The sequence below is a fragment of the Miniopterus schreibersii genome (assembly GCF_964146895.1).
Source record: "Miniopterus schreibersii genome assembly, chromosome: 6".
In the NCBI taxonomy this organism is placed as follows: domain Eukaryota; kingdom Metazoa; phylum Chordata; class Mammalia; order Chiroptera; family Miniopteridae; genus Miniopterus; species Miniopterus schreibersii.
The window spans coordinates 64,176,954-64,194,693 of NC_138107.1; the positions used below are offsets into that span (position 1 = coordinate 64,176,954).

The 17,740-nt window shown below is 34.4% G+C and overlaps 1 protein-coding gene across 3 annotated transcripts in view; it reads left to right on the top strand.

Annotated features, from left to right (window-relative positions):
• Window positions 1–15,243, top strand: part of HSF2 (heat shock transcription factor 2) — a 31,175-nt gene extending 15,932 nt beyond the window's left edge. The window contains exons 5-13 of one of the 3 annotated variants that reach the window (XM_081140137.1): window positions 886–961; window positions 2,868–2,929; window positions 4,147–4,234; window positions 5,201–5,349; window positions 5,772–6,011; window positions 6,652–6,757; window positions 10,858–10,911; window positions 13,541–13,625; window positions 14,047–15,243. In XM_081140137.1, coding sequence (XP_080996263.1) covers window positions 886–961; window positions 2,868–2,929; window positions 4,147–4,234; window positions 5,201–5,349; window positions 5,772–6,011; window positions 6,652–6,757; window positions 10,858–10,911; window positions 13,541–13,625; window positions 14,047–14,339 — 1,153 coding nt within the window. In that variant the 3' untranslated portion in view covers window positions 14,340–15,243. The remainder of the gene's footprint in view (window positions 1–885; window positions 962–2,867; window positions 2,930–4,146; window positions 4,235–5,200; window positions 5,350–5,771; window positions 6,012–6,651; window positions 6,758–10,857; window positions 10,912–13,540; window positions 13,626–14,046) is intronic. The other 2 variants (XM_081140138.1, XM_081140139.1) reach the window with 2 other exon arrangements.
• Window positions 15,244–17,740: the final 2,497 nt, after the last annotated feature.

Consider the following 17,740-nt stretch of genomic DNA (forward strand, 5'->3'; position numbering starts at 1 on the left):
TCTTCTTAGCGTTGTTGCTGCTGACATTTAATAACAATGCAATTTCAATATATGTTGAATGAAGAAAAAGAAACTATTACTACTGGTCCAGTTATTGGTTTGTCATATATTTGAATATGCTTTTAAAAAACAAATATTTTTTAGTGTTTTCATATGCTTGTTTTTGAGACATCTTAAGATAGACAGTTTTAGAGTCTGACAGACTTTAGTTTGTCTTTAACACTTAGCATATTATCTGTGTGATCTTGGGCAAGTCTTCTCAACTCTTTGAGTCTCAGTGTCCTCATCTATAACATAGAGATAATCCCTTCAGGATGGATTTGAGAGAAGTTTAAATAACTAGTACATATAAAATGCTGAGCATAGTGCCTAGAGCATAGCAAGTGCTAGGTAAATGTCACTTACCTTTAAGAATTGTTTCCTAACCACAAATACTGAATTCACTTGGTAGCCATAGTTGAAAGGTTAGCTTAAATGAGAAGTAATGAACCAGATTGTCAGAAGAATAAATTGCCTACTACTATATGAATATAAGCATGAGTCTTAAGTTTTGTGTATATAGTGCCATAAGCAGAAGCTACTACAGTTATGAAGGAATGATTCTGGATTTGTGCCAAGATGGTTGCCATCTATATAATTGAACCAAAGATTTTCTAGTCTCATAAAAATATGTAATTAAAACTAGTTAAGTTTTCTGTTATTTTTTTTAATCTTTATTTTTAATTAAAAAAATTTTTATTCCCATGCCTTTACTCCCCCTCCCCTTTGGCAGCCATCAGCTTGTTCTCTGTATCTATGGTGTTCTCTGATATGCTTAATTAAAGATACTGAGACCTGGCTTTCTGACTGAATTTTTTTATTTGTTTTTAATAAATGATAACACAGTGAGAATGAGTCCCTTTGGAAGGAGGTGTCAGAATTACGAGCAAAACACGCACAACAGCAACAAGTTATTCGAAAGGTAAGCTTTTTCCCCAATGACTGTAATTGCGTTTGTTCAGTGAGTACCATTTGTGACCTAAAGAATTCTCTATTGACTAGTCAGTGATTGATTTTAGTCTCATATATTGGGTGCACAGATAGAAGTAAAACTATGAAATCAAACAAATCAGGCCAAGTGTTAATATTCTTTTTTATAAAAAACTTTTCATTAGCTAAATATGGTTATTCCATGCTCCCAGTTAATATGTCATTAGCTTTTAATAAAGAACCTTTTGCCTGATAGAACAACTTTAAAATACTTTACTCTTAGAAGCATAATTAATACATTACCAATTTCTTACACAATTTTTACTTTATTATAAAAAGCAAAGCCTTACTTTGTGGGGGTTTTGTTGATTTGTTTGTTGGTTTTACTATTTTTTTTACTCTAAAAGGCATGGATACAGGTTCGGAAGATAAATTACTAATATTTTCAAATCAGTTGACCAAATTATGAGTTCCAAAAAATGAGTTATCAATATATCATTATTAGTCTGCAGAAAAGCAGTTAATACAGTGTTGTAAAATAAATCCTAGATTTTAGTATCTGAGCTGAAAATTACTGGAAGAACAGAAGTCTCTCTGTTGCATTGTATTCTTGTGACTTAATCTGTTCATATCAGCTTTCATATGTTAATAAGAGGTGAAAAAAGTAAGGTAGCTGTTTTTTGCTCATAAATAAACTGGATTCTTAAGTTTAAAACACAACAGATTTTTTTTTTTTTTTTTTTTTCCTTTGAGGGAGAAGTGGGAGAGCTTCAGCTTGTTCATGCTCAGAGGTCTTTAGCTAAAAATAGCATTATGACTGACAGGATTTGAATCTAGTGGAACAGGCTTAGAAAAGAGATGAATGGTAGTTACACCCTTTGGCCTATAGTGAAAATAGGTTATTTTTTAAATAATTATTAATGCAAGTGAAGATTGAATGTAGAATTCAATTATAAGTCCAAGTACATACATTTTCAAAACTTCCATAGCTAATTTCAACCCACAGTCCTGTTAAGAATACCTGATTTTAAATGATAATGTACCTTAACCTGTACTTTATTGTAAAACTCTGTTCCTCTTTTTTCAGAAAATAGTATTTTGGTTAAATATTAACTTACAATACTCCATAATTTGTTGGCTTTTTTTTCTTTTTCTAATGGCAAGAATAGTTTGTAAAATACTTATATAACATTTCAGGTTTTCATGAAAGCTAACATTCTATCTGCTCAGATTTGAGTTTAAATCTGTGTGTTTTGGTGAGGGTTAGGGAGTTTATATAATGCATGAAGATAGCCAATCATTTTTTCCTGTTCCTGGAATTGGTTTTTAACTCTACCATTTACTCTTAGATGCCTCATCTTCGTCAGGTTACAAACTTTGTACAGTGTGGTGTAGAAGTGTAAAAGGAGAACTGAGGTGTAGAACAAATTTCAGAAGAAATTTAGCCAGTGATTCGTGTTCTTATAAACTCAATTACTAATGTTTTTAGAATTTGAAACATAACACTTTTATATAAACTAAAAAAAAATAATTGAAGTTGAATGATTTCAAAGATATCTTTAAGTGTAAATGTATTTTTACATTTGATCCTTATCATCAAAACAAATAACTGAACTGAATATTGGATAGGTGGAAGGATAGACCGGTGTGTCAGGCATCCCTTTGTCCTAGGTAGTAGTAATTTTATCACAGGTTATTCTTCTGCCTGGAAGCTGGTATATATTTTTTTATATCAATTTTAAGATGCATTCCAATTTCAAATGTATTATATGAGAAATTATGTGACTTAGAATAGAGGACATGAAATACTTGAGTTAATTTTGTAAGACCAGTAATGTAGACTAAAGAACTAGGAGTTCTTTATGATGGAAAAATTTTTTATTTATTTTTTTTTCTAGATTGTGCAGTTTATTGTTACATTAGTTCAGAATAACCAGCTTGTAAGTTTAAAACGTAAAAGGTAAGTTTTTATGGTAAAACATTTTGATCTATATATGGACAACCAAAAATTTTAGTATTTAACCATGAATGGCCTACTTTTGCTTAGTGTATGCCTGTTGTTTTGGATGAACAGTGCTCCCTCATTAAATTACACTCTCATTTCAAGAGCATGTCATTTCCTAGTGCTGTTATCCTGCTCACGTTTTTGAAAGATAAGGATAACCTAAATGGTCATTTTATAGACACATACAGTTAATAAAAAAAATCCATATTTCATTCACATTAGCAATTTATAATGTGTCATTAAAAACCTGAGGGAAGTTCTTTTAAAAAGTCCATATCTTTAAAAAAATAAACACCAGTTTTGTTATTTGCTAATTCTCATCCGAGGATATTTTTTCCATTGGTTTTTTTTTTTTTAGAGAGAGTGGAAGGGAGGGAGGGAGGCAAGGGGGGGGAGAGAGAGCGAGAAACATGAATGAGAGAGAGAGACACATTGATTGGTGGCCTCCCATATGCACCCCGACTGGGGCCAGGGATTGAACCTGCAACCCAGGTGCATATTCTTGACAAGGAATCAAACCCTTGCGTCCCTTTGGTGTAAGGGCTGACACTCTAATCACTGAGCCAAACAGGCTAGGGCAAAATAATCTGATTTTTTTTTTACCTGATCTTATGTTTAGTCTACTCATAAGGGTCTTTAAAAGCCTGTATGTCAACCGTGGGTTGTGAAACCTATAATTATCAGTAACTACCATTGTCACAACTGATATATTTTTTAAAATGTAGACAAAGGAATATTTGGAAGGAGAAAAAACTGTCTTGAAAGGCTAAGAGTTTAGCAGAGCTTGGTTATGTTCACAGCTTATGCTGTGGCCTTAACTAACTCTACTTCCACTAACTAGTTCTTATATTACCTATTTATTTTTTAACATGTAAGCACAGTTGTTAAAGAATAATATAGTTCAGTAAAAGTATATCTGGAGAGAGTAGTTTATTACATTTATTATAGCAAAAGTAGTACAGATGAATGGAGAAATAAAAGTTTTAGGCACACTCATCCCTCAGTTACTATTTCTAAGATATAGTCATTTTTAAGGGTTTCTTTGTATCCTCACTTAAATTTTTTATTCATTATTAACGTGATTGTGTTGGTATGTAGATAAATTATTAGAAGCAGTTTAAATTCCTTATATGTTTGCTTCACTGAACTCATGGATATCTTCTCATTTTCAGACCTCTACTTCTGAACACTAATGGAGCCCAAAAGAAGAATCTGTTTCAGCACATAGTCAAAGAACCAGCTGATAATCACCATCATAAAGTAATTTTTTTAGTTAAATTCTATTTTATATTTATTATCTCAAGCTAAATTTTATTAACAGAGTCCAGACTTCGTTAGTATCTGATTATCATTGTTACTTTCAAGTCTTAGAATTTTAAATACTATTAAGACATTTATTATTGAAGTTTCAAGATTTTGTTCTCAGGAAAATCAGAGTTAACCTAACATGGTTCCTTGTTCCCACCACTGTTTCTAATCAAGCACACCTAATATTTTGTTTTTAGGATTGAAGATTCTTATAAGAGAATGAAGATTTTTAATTTAACTGGATTTATATATTTTTAAATACTTTATATCTTCTGCCTCTGTATTATCTAGTGTTAAAATTGATAGATTTTTGCATTATACTAATGACTTTAGTTTGCTTTAAAGAATTGAATGCTTTTTTGTCAATGTACCTATGGTCTGAATGTAGCTAAATTAAAAAAAAAAAAAAAATTACTAAAATGCCAGGCTGACATTTAACTGGAATAGTTGAAGTGGTTTTTTTTCTGATTTTTGAAACCATTTAATGAGTAAGAATAAAATATGTGTCAAACAGAGTATTTTGGGATGAAATAGTTCCCATCAATACAGCACCCCTGTGGTTATGCTTGAAAATTTCTGGTGAAATCCTGACTTTTTTGTTCTTTGGGTATGGAAATATACTTTAAAATTTGAAGATCTTTCCATATAAGCATTCTGAGGCATGTCATCTTCAAGGTCCCTTATAGTTAAAAGAAAAAAATTAAGTAGAATGCAGAGAATATGCCTTATACCTCTGTACTACTAATACTAATTAGGGTATAAATCCAAGAAGGGCAGAGAACATACTTGTTTTGCTTGCTATCGTAGTCTCAACATTTAGTAAATAGTAGGTTCCCAATTAGCATTTTAAAATAATAATGTGTTGTAGTTAATATAATTTTATTTTTTTATATATTTTTTTTCTCCCTGATTTTTTAGGTTCCACACAGTAGGACTGAAGGTTTAAAACCAAGGGAGCGGATTTCAGATGACATCATTATTTATGATGTTACTGATGATAATGCAGATGAAGAAAGTATCCCAGTTATTCCAGAAACTAATGAGGATGTTATATCTGATCCTACCAAGTAAGGAGATTGTGAAATAACATTTATGAAAATATTGGTTACTTTTCTTACCAAAGAGCTAAATTCAAGAACACTTTATTCTTTGATGAACTAATATCTAACTCATGTTGGGTTATTAAACTGAAAAAGTAAGTCAAATTATTCAACCAGATTACCACCCCACCCACCCACCCCCAAGCGTAAAGACTCCCAACAAAAAACTAATGAGAATTCTGATTTTTAAATTTTATAGTTAAACCTTTAATTGATTCTTTGTGGTCTTATATCGTACGAACTATCAATATTTGTGTTAAGATACTCTCCCAAGAAATTTAAGCCTTTTGATATGTGGTTTGGGGAGAGAATTTCCAAGGAGAATGAATGGATAGAATTAATTTATTGATTTGGTCTGTAATTGGTTCTTTATCCTATTGCTGATTTAGCTGTAGCCAGTACCCTGATATTGTCATTGTTGAAGATGACAATGAAGATGAATATGCACCTGTTATTCAGAGTGGAGATCAGAATGAACCAGCCAGAGAATCCCTAAGTTCAGGCTCTGATGGCACGAGTCCTCTCATGTCTAGTGCTGTCCAACTAAATGGCTCATCCAGTCTGACCACAGATGATCCTGTGACCATGATGGATTCCATTTTAAATGATAACATCAATCTTTTGGGAAAGTGAGTGCTCATCTAGATGTCTAAATTTATTTGCTCTCATTGTTTATTTCATATATTCTATTTCTTTTTGATTGATCTTCCTTTCACATTATGAACTCATGTAGTCTACCTTTCTCTGAATTGGTCAGGCAGGGCTGAGCTCCACAAATGCTATTTTGAGAAGGAGTTAATCCTGAGAGCAGTCTTGGGATTTTCTTGGCAGTTTCTCAGATTTTCTTAGTGAAATACTTGTTTTGAATGTCTATAAAGTATGTGTGATTGTATTTGTGTTTATATCAGGATGATGGAATGACATATCTCTATTAAGGGACTTACTTTTTAGCATTAAAAGAACAAATTAGCAATGATCAGTAACATTACTGGTTAAACATTTAATAATTTGTAATATAGAGGGAAGAGATAAATCAGACTGTATTGTTGCAGAACCTTTTTTCTATAAACACTAAAGTTGTGTGTAAAGGCTCTAAGTTCTCAGTTAACCGGATTTTCAGGAAGCCCAAATATTGAATAGAATCTATTAAGATAAGAATTGGTAAGGATTCAGCAGTTGCTGGGAATGTTTTGTCTAGCTACATTGCAGTGTAATTTAAACATAAAAAGAAAAACTGATTTTTTTCCTCTCTCAATTTTTTTCCTTTAGGGTTGAGCTGTTGGATTATCTTGACAGTATTGATTGCAGTTTAGAGGACTTTCAAGCCATGCTGTCAGGAAGACAGTTTAGCATAGACCCAGATCTCCTGGTTGATGTAGGTACTTTGAATAAATCTTTGCTGTACTTGCAGGTTTTGTGTCTGTGTATATTATTTATAAATCTGTACATCATTTTCTAGTATTCTACACTCGTTTTTGCAGCTTTTTTAAATGAACGGTTTTATCAGAAAGATTGAACAGATGGGTTGAGGACAGTGAATGAGGGTAGTCACTACCCGTCAGTGAGTAGCAGTTCCGTTAATCCCCCTGTAACAACATATCAATTCTGTTCAGCAGTACTATTAAGTCCAGGTCTTGTCCGAACTTGTTGCTTATTGTTTTCCTCTAGAATAAATTGTCACTGCATAGAAATTGGTGGAAGTTACTATTAGAGGTATGTAGCCAGGAAACAGCATGAAGACACTTACTAACTTTGGGAATTATTGTTTTCCATTCAAATGTATTAAACTTGCTATATTTTTAAAATTTTTATGTCCTGTGTCCTAAGGTTCCCCTGCTCCAGTCCCCACCACCACCTCTGTGAACTTGACTCCAATGTTGTCTGGTCTGTGAATCCTTATCTACCATTTCTGGCACTAACCACCTTTCTTCTTCTCTTCCCTTGTGTTCCTATCACTCCTCCTCCCCTTACCTAAAGCTCCCATCCAGATAAATCTGGTTCTTTCCTCATTTTCATTTTCTGTTGTGAACATATTTCTGTCTTTTGAAGGCTTTGTTTCTCCTTTTTTGGCATTTTTTTCCCTTAAAATGCAGCTTCTCTCACATCAAGAGTGTATAGTTTTGTCCTTTGAAGAGCTTCTCAATGAGGCTAAAAGGAATTATTCCTTTCTTACTCTTCAATCTTAATTTACCACCTTATCCCTGTTCTTCTCATCAGTCTGTGTCACAAGACTTGGTCATCTTTTCCAAATAATCAGTGCCTCACAGGATAGATTTCATCATCTTTGTGAAGACTTCTTTCCATGCTGACCTATGTTACTATCTTAAGTGTATTCAGCATTCGTGTTAATAACATTCATCTTAACAGGAGACTTGACTGCCCTTCTTAATTCTGTCAGTCTTTGTCCCCTCTCTGAATCCAGTGACCTTCTAGAATATCTGTCCTTTAGATCACTAAGAAAGAAAGAAAATCCCATAATTCTGATAAAATGCCAAAATTCTGGCCCTCTACAAATCCTTGTAGTCTTCAACTAGAGGTTATTTTAATTCAACTTTGAAACATCACAGTCGTTTGTCTTTGTTTACTATTCACAGAGGATAATTCATCCTGCCCTGGTCCTCTCGTAACATGAAGAATATTATCATAGAGGAAGTGCTTACTTCCTCTTTAAAGCCAATTTGTACACCTGCCCTCTGTCTCTCTGTTTTTCGAGCTCTGTCCTTGATCTTTCCCATCTGCCTTCAATAGGTTCAGAACTTCCCCATCTTAAAAAACATTTTGATGTGTTGCTCTGCTCAGTTACCATTCTGCTTCTATAATTGTTTCACTCATTTAGAAATGAGTGGCTATATTTGTTACTTCTTTTTTACTCTATATTTTGAAACCTTGTATTGTCTTCCTTATTTACTCTAAGCCTGTGCTGCCTTGGTTTATCCATAGTAAGTAGGCTGTGATTTTTTTTCCTCCGCAAATTAGGTGACTGGACTAGTGAAGGAACATTTGTTTTGAATCAGATTTGGGTTCCATTTTGGGCTTGTGTTACTTATTAACCTTGGGAAAGTTAACCTCTCTTTCTCAGTTCCCCCATCTATAAAATGTAGCTAAATCCCAGAAGGGCTGTTGTAAGAATTATAAGTAATTAGCAGTATTATTATTAATACTGTTCATTTTCCACGATTTTAGAAGCCCTGGACCTTTGCTCCCCTCCTGTCTCCATTTCCTCAAAGAGCTTTTCTTTTTCCTGCTGTCTTTTACTTCTCCTTGGGTCTTCCCCAAGGTACTCAGCCTTTTATCCTCTCTTGTTTTCTCTACCTCTTCTTTTTCTATCCTTCCTCTCTGAAGGGATTTGTGCTTGTAGAGTTGCTCTCAAATATATATCTCCAGCTCTTAATATTTTTTTAAAGTAAACTTTGCTTGAATTCTAATTCCATGCCCTTGAGAATCATCAGATCTTGCCTTAGGTTGATTGTGTTTAACACCAAATTTTTCTTTATTCTCTAAACTGGAGACCCTTTTCAGTTTTTTTTATTTTTTGTAGTGGTATCAGACTTCACTTTACTCACCCAGGATGGTAATCACAGAGGCATCTTGGCTTCCTGATCTTTTATCTCATCATTCACCAAGTCCCGTGTATTTTCCAAAATAGCATTCACAAGCTATTTCTGCTTTCCGTTTCCACCATTGCCTCTCATCCAAGACCTTCATTAGCTCATACTTGAATTATGCTGTATTCTCATAAATAAAAAATCCACCCATAGGTTGCCTTGTTCTCTGAGATGGCAAAGATAATAAGGACATGAATAAGTATGCTAAAGAGTTCATGAGTTCTCTCTGCAAAGTTCAGTACTGAGTGACACCATGTGTAGTCAGCAGGAGCGGCCTGGCCATAGAATTCAACCAACTATGTCAGCTCCTCATCTGTGATCTACATCTTTCTAGTTCATATCATACACCTGGGAATCCATGGAGGTAATCCTGAGTCATTGTGAAGGGGGAGCGGAATAAAGAATGAGTGAGGATCTTACACTGTTGGCCCTCTTTAGATGCCACTTTCAGTAGGGACAGAATCTGGTCAGGCCTCTAAGGCAGTGCAAGCTGAACTGGAAGACATTGGCAGTCACGTATAGCTATCTACTCTTAGGGAACTGAGTCTCTTCCTCCTCATAGATTAGTAGGTGATAGGAAAGGGGGAAAAGTTAATGAAAGAAAAGAAAAAGAGCTGGGGATATTTTTAGGTCTACCATGAATGTGGAACTTTCAGAGGAATCAATGTCTAGAATAGAGAAGGAATCTGCCTGTGGCCTCTGCATTTCATTCTATCCTGTGAACCATTTGGTGTGCTCATTCTCTCAAAATGCTTTAATCACTGTATTTCATGGCTCAGCCCATTCCCAAGGCTCTTATTGCCAACAGAATGTGATCTTGTCCTCTGACTGGCCTTTGCTTTACTTTTTGAACCTCATGTATACAGCTTAGTATTCAACTGAGAACTTCTGTGTAATTTGGATTGGTCATCGTATTCCCTGTTGTTGCTAATGGTATAATAATATGTTCTTCCCTCCGTCCTTCCTTTCCAAGTCATTAACCAGTCCTCAGGGACTGACTGATACATGTTGCATAGCTTTATCCAGACCTTTTCTTTATCTTGCGTATGTATGCATATGTTTGTGTGTCTGTATTGTTCTTTCTTTCTTTCTCTTAACTCCTTAGTACTTTTGAGCTCTGCCATCCATTATTATTATAATACTGGATTGTATCTGATCATATGTTGCTATTTGATGTTGTTCTTACCTTGTCTTTTAGATTGTAAGCTCTTGAAGAGCAGGAATAGTGTCTTCATTTTATATTCTTTATGATGTCAATTATTTCTTATATGGTCAAAAAGTTCCTGTGGAATGAATTAGTTTGAAACTTATGACTTAAACAAAAGTTATGTCTGTAAACTGGCTGGACTGAGGAATTCAGTAAGCAGTGGTTTTAGCATTTACAGCTTCCCTTGCTGGATGAGGTAAGAAGAACCAACAAGGAGGCATGCCATTTGTAATCTAGGAGTCACTATCATAGAAGAGATTCTATAAATTTATCACATAATTAGCAAATAGTTAGTGAAGACTTAGTGTCAGGGCAAGGAACTCAGTCCTGGTTGCCACTTAAGACCCAAGGCATTTAGGGAGAAGAAAAAGAAAGGAAATGAAGGAGAGGGGAGCTGTGGATAACCACCATTTATCTCAAGTGATTTACTTCAAAGTTTTACAGATAAATTCTTACATGCATTCTAATGCATGGGCTAGCTTGCTCTGCTTTTGTTTATTTTTCTTTCTGTTTTCCTGCTTTTCTCTTCCAAACTTATTTTACTTATGGAAACTTCCTAGTGCAGGAACTACATCTCTTCACTCAACATGGCTGTATAAAATTTTGAACACAGTTAGTTTTTAAAATATTTTTTAAACTTATCTTTCTTGTTTGGTCTTTCAGCTTTTCACTAGTTCTGTGCAGATGAATCCCACAGATTACATCAATAATACAAAAGTAAGTTTTAATTCACGTTGCTCAGGACCCATAGCTATAAGAATTTTTTAAAAGTCCTAGTAAGCATAGAGTAATACCACTCCCAGTTACAAAGCATTTTATATTAACTAATATGTGCAATCAAGATAGTAAAATTCTCGATGAAAAATTAGCTTTTTGTTATGGGGTAAATCATTACCCAGTTTCACTGGCACTTGTGCAATTAGCTACCATTATGAAATCAGCCCTCAAAGTGCTGGGAGATCACGTGATTAAACTTAGCATGATCAGGTTATATCACTGAAATAAATTATTAAAATATGATTTCTTTATGTTTTATGTGCTTCGTTTTGCATTCTTCTTCTATAAACTTCTCAGCATTTTTTATTGAGAATTTACTGGTACCTGTATTCTTAAGTAAGTTTCTTCATTTTATTAGAATGTAGTAAAAGCTCAGGGATCTGTACTAATTTTATAGTTAAGGCAAATTGAAACAAAGTTTAAGTAATGTTTTTTTGTTATTTTCTTAAAGGTATAGGAAGTCCAGTTGGGATTAGCACGTGTTAATAAGAAATTCTTTGAAACTGGTTTTTTATGTGTAATAAGGGACAATTTGAGGTTTTTAGAGTAGACATAAAGAAATTATTACTTTGTACTGCTTATTGTCTCGAATAGGTATATATACTCTGTTTATCTTGTGTGTATACCAAATTGTTTAGTAACCTCTGTTTTTCATGGATTACAAAGGTAAATCAAGTCATCTGAAATTTGTACAAATTCTATATTAATGGAATCAAATATAGTTTAAAAATGAACACATATCAAATAAATATGAGTGATTACAGTGAGGAGGGGGTACAGTTTTTCTGACTATTACCACACATAAGGATAGCCTAACCAGGTTTTTTACATTTTCAGATGTTATAGCCTGGATAACTTAGAGTTGAAAGAATTTGTGAACTTTGAACCAGAAAGTTGATTATACATTCAGTTTTGGATGATTTATGTTATGGGTTGGCAGACCTTTTTCTGTAAAGGCCAGTTAGTAAATATTTTCGGTTTTGCAGGCCATGTGTTCTTTTGTCATAACTACTCAACTCTGTAATGATGTAAAAGTAGCCATAGACAGTACATAAAAGAACGAGTGTGGCTTAGCTCTAATAAAACTTTATTTACAAAAGCTGGCAGCAGGCTGAATTGGCATGTGGACTATAGTTTGCCTAGATTTATGTTGTAAGGTTCTATGGACCATCTCACTGTGTTTCAGTAAGTATGATATTATTGAATGTCAGCCCTTAAGTTGAGTGAACCCATATCATGCATTTATTTAATGAATGTGATATGCTGTTTATATTTTGTAGACATTGAGTCATTCTTTATTCTTGGATCTCCTCCCTATTCCACAAACCAATAGCTTAAATACAGTTTTCAGAAATAGCAGTTGGCATATTGCTCCAAAATACTATAGAAAAATTAAATTTGAGAGCAACTTTTCATTATAGTTCTAGAATCTAGATTAACGTTTTCAAATAATTCGCACATCAACTGTTACTCCTTTGCTCATGACAGGTATTATGTGGCATGGATTACAAGACTCTTTCCTAATAAATCAGGATACCTTATACTCCTCAATACAGGAATCTAAGTGGCCACTACTAATGAATAAGCATTTGCATGGGAGCTGAAACCCATTTGCCATCCTGGTTCTCTCATGTTTTAGTGGTATCCTTGGAAAATAAAAATAATAATATTGCTTTAATGTTTATTGTGAATGCTAAAGGAGAAATATTTTTATGTAAATTTTTGGAAAGGTATAAGTTTTTATTACATCTTGGCATTGTTCTCTCTGAATCCTGGAAACTCGTACTGCTTTATTTTACAATATCAGGGAATTACAGGAATTAGTATGTTTGTTACACCATATATAACTAACCAGCATGCAGCTATATGGGACTTACAGCTATTTAGGAGAAATTGTGAACCTCTGCACTTCACTTTGAACATCGTTGAAAGGGGCATTGAAGAATTTAACAGCATTAGAGATTTAATTCCCTTACAATCACATGTAAGGAGAGAAGACACTGGTTGAAAGAAGCAATTTAAATGACAGAAAAGAACGGAAAGAGCCACTTATAAAGGAAACGAAGAACCACCTCAACTTTGAGGCTTCCAAATATAGGGATAAATAGTTTTAGGATTTCACCATGTTACCTTCAACTACTATAAATGTGTTCATTTACTCTGTGAATGAAGAGAAATGTGTAATATATTTTTAATGAACACTTTAAAATTAAAGAATGATCTCTTAATTAGAAGTTTGAAACCAGCCATCTTTGACTTGTTCCCGTCTTTTATCCGTGACAAGTTCTGTCTCTTCTGCTGTTGAAATGCCCCTTCCTTTTCATACTTATTGTCATCCTAGTTCAGGATCTTTGTTTCATCCACTTGATGACAGCAATCGTTTCTTAACCAATCTTGTTTATTCTATTCAAATCTCTTCTCTCTCTCTAGTCCATCTTTCCTGATGCTCCCCCTTCCTATATATGTCAGATAATATACCAATATTCATGTACCAGTTTTTTTATTTTTTGCTGTTTTCAGGAACATAGAAAATATGAAAAAGTACTTTTGTTATTTTTCTCTCTTTTAGTCTGAGAATAAAGGATTAGAAACTACCAAGAACAATGTAATTCAGCCAGTTTCAGAAGAGGGGAGAAAATCTAAGCCCAAAACAGGTAGGTATAAATGTATTACTAGTTTCTATAGATTGTCAAAATTAGGAGGCTTACATAGAAACTAATTCATGCCAGTGAAATTCTTGCCTTAACAGTTGGACATAGAATGTATTGATCTCAGTTCTATGCATAATGTGTCAAGGTTCCAGGATACAGAGAAAATTGAATTGGTGAGGTAATAGTTATTAAAAAAATTGTTTTCCTACTTAATTTTAGGAGAACTGAAAGAACCTTCATTTCTTAATTGTTGAATAAAAGACTTCTGACTTGAACAATTTTTAATTTACTGACAAATATCTTTCTTATTTTGTTGGGTTAGCGTTTGCATACAAGCACATCTCTGTTTTTGTTTTTTCTACTTTTCATATTGAACTCTGTATAAGCTGGTGATAAAAGAGCTTTTTTCTAATCTTTGTTATAGATAAACAGCTTATCCAGTACACTGCCTTTCCACTTCTTGCATTCCTTGATGGGAACCCTGCTTCTGCTGTTGAACAGGGGAGCACAGCATCATCAGAAGTTCTGTCCTCTGTAGATAAACCCATAGAAGTTGATGAGCTTCTGGATAGCAGCCTGGACCCAGAACCAACCCAAAGTAAGCTTGTTCGCCTGGAGCCGTTGACTGAAGCCGAAGCTAGTGAAGCCACTCTGTTCTATTTATGTGAACTTGCTCCTGCACCTCTGGATAGTGATATGCCACTTTTAGATAGCTAAATTCCCAAGAATTGGACTCTATGTATATATTCATCAAAATGATGAACTATTTATTTTAAAGTATTATTTGGTACCTTTTTTTTTTTGTAAATTGCTTTGTTCTGTTTAATTGGATACTGTGGAATCAAAAGCACCTTTTGCTTTTCTCACTAACCACACAGTCTTGCAAAGCTTTCATATGTTACTCAGCTATGTAGGTACACAAGATTTAATGTACATTATTGCACATCTTTAAGTTGGATTTATATGGGCATTTTTTTCCAATTGTAGTAAATTTGAATTATTTTTTATATATATGCCCATTAACCCCAGTTAAACTTTTGTTTTACTTGTTTGATGCTGTCTGTTTGCATTGAGTGTAAGTCACTAAAATTAATGGTAGAGCTCCTAAAGCTTTCCTCTGTTCCAGTTACTTTTACTAAGTATTTTTCACTTGGCTTATTTCTAAAACTGGGAACATAAAGTGCCTGTATCTTGTAAAATTTCATTTGTCTCTCGGTTCAGAGAAGTTCACGTTCAACAGGAAAGGCAAAGTATACATGAGTGCTTGATGTCTGATATGGTTCCAGTTCTGTATACATAGAAGAAGGGGGTGGGATCGTGTCAGCCCAATCCACCTACTTGGACTAGTTTTAAGTAAAAGTTTTTTGGTTTGTTTTTTTGAACCATAATATTTAGTAAAATAAATATAATGAATGTTGCATATTAGTGTCTGTTATGTGTCTTCTTTGGAGATGACACCCACGTGTACCATTTTTTTCTTTTCATAGGAAGTAGACTAAAACTGTAAAAATTGAGTCTGTTATCCATTCTTAATATGAGTTACACCATGAATTTTGTGCCTCATCTCAAAAGATAAACTGTGTATTGCAATAAGGGAGGAATATAAAGTCTCTAAACTTAATGTGTTTTATAGTTCTTGGTTTAAAAATTATAGTGACTTGCTTTCTGTTTCTAATAAAGAACTTAGAAGTATGCCTCTCATTGTTCCAAGTGAGTAAAGAACATTATCACTGGATGCCACTAAGGGCCTATAATTTTTGTTCTGAGAGAAGGTAAGAGAAAGTCACATCAGCTACACCTTTTGGAACTCAGAGGTGCTCAGAGACTATAGAGACTTAATGCAAGAGAAGGCCACCTCTTTTATCACTTAAAGACAGGCAGGGGGCTAGAAGCAGTATGGCTAATGTCTGAGTATTTTATAGGGCTTATTGATGAGGAATTACACAGATGACTTCCCTATTGGCCATATTCTGTCTCTTAATATCTTGGAATTTCTCTTTCTATGATGTAAAAGAGCAGAGTAAAGCCTAGCACAGAGGGATAGGAAACCCTTTCTTAGCAGATCCTGAAATATTTGGCTCAGAGAGTGGGATCTTGGTGAACTAATTAAAGGCCTCAGAACAGTTTTCTGCATAAGCTTTCATATAGGTTTTCAGGTGAAAAAGAGTTGAGAGACTGAGAGGAGAGAGAACTTTAGAGAACTAAATGTTCTTTTTAGGGTGTGTCACTACAGCACGTCCTCAAATAATACTTTGTTCACTTTTTGTTTCGTTTTAAGCTGATGAGGAAAAGAAATCAGTTCCTAGTTGGGGCCACTGTGTAGTTTGCATGTTCTCTCCATGCCTGCATGGATTTTCTCTAGGATTTCTTTCCTCTCACATAAGCAGATTGGAAAATATATTGTTTTTATTAGTCTTTCTTAAATGTATGTATGGAACACATTTCAATGTGTAATACTGGAAGTATTTTGTTGTATGTCGTTTTGATGAACATGTATAGAACGCTACATTTAAGAATTAGCACTTAGACCTTTGTTTCAAGCATACATGAAATTTTTTTGAGAACTGGTTGTGCATTAGGCTATAAAGCAAATCATCAAATTTCAAGGAATTGGTGTCAAGCAGACTACGATACAAATAAGCTAGACCTTGACAGTTTTGTGGAACAGTGCCTGGTGTTTTGCAGTGTCCCTCAATTTGGGGTTACCTGATTTTTTTTCATGATTAGACTGGGGTGCTGGGTTTTGGGAAAGAACAGAGGTGAAGTATCATTTTCAACATATATCAAGGTACATGCTATCAAGGTTAACTTTTCATTATTAACCTTGACTTGGATTGGAATGTCAAAGGGAACGTTCCTGTGAGCCCAGAGGTTGTACAATACCTCCAATGCTCCCTCAAAAACAACCCAAGCAGCCATGGTGCCATTGCCTTACACACACCAGTCTTTTGTGATTTTGTCTGCCAGCTGCAGATTTTGGACTTGTCAGCCCTTGTAGTCAGCGTGACAATTCCATATACATATCCTGTTGGTTCCAATACACTAAAAAGTAAACAGAAGCTCTCTTTATGCTATATACCTTAGAAAATCAAGAGTGAAGGAATGCTATAGCTTTTGCACAGTAAATGGGGATACTTTGAGAGATGTCACCGGGCAGTACTAAAAGGGGTAATACTGGCCAAATACAAGTCGAACATAGGAACAGCGAGACAATAATTAATTGAAACATTTAAGGTATTAAAAATTGATAAGCTGAATCTAATGAAAATTAAACGCTTTTGCTCTACAAAAGACCCTGTTAAGAGGATGGAAAGACAAATTTATGTACTGGGCGAAAATATTTTCAAACTACATATCTGATAAAGGACAAGTATCTAGAATATATAAAGAACTCTCAAACTTAACAGAAATAAACCAATCTGACTAGAAAATAGCCAAAAGACATAAAGAGTACACATGGATGACAAGTATGCACATGAAAAGATACTATACATTAGCCATGTGGGAAAGGCAAATTAAAACCACAATGAGGTATCACATTTCTATCGGAACAGCTAAAATAAGAGTGGTATCAAATGCTGGCGAAAGTACAGAGAAACTGAACTCATACATCAAAGATGTGAACGTGAAATGCTACTGTCACTCTAGAAAGTAGTTTTGCAGTGTTTTATAAAACTAAACATGTGACTCATCTACAAGGACTCCTGCCCCTTCACCTCTGACTCTGGGGACCCAGTAATCTGTTCTCCATTTCTCTAATTTTATCGCCGCAAGCATGCTATATAAGCAGCAGCATCCTGTATGGGCCTTCTGGGACTGGCTTTTTTAACCCGGCATACAGCCCTGGAGATCCGTTGAAGTTGTACCAATAGTCACTCTTTTTTATAGTTTAGTAGTACTTCATGACATGGATGTACTACTGTGTTTAAACCTTCACCTGTTGAAGTACATCTGGGTTCTTTCCAGTTTGGGTTATTACCAATAAAGCTGCCATGAACACTTATGTAGTTTTTTGTGTGAGCATTAGTTTCTCTGGGTAAATATCCAAGAGTTTTGTGGACATTGTTTTGTGTATAATGTTGGAGAGATTTGGACCATTTCAAATGAGTTATTAAACG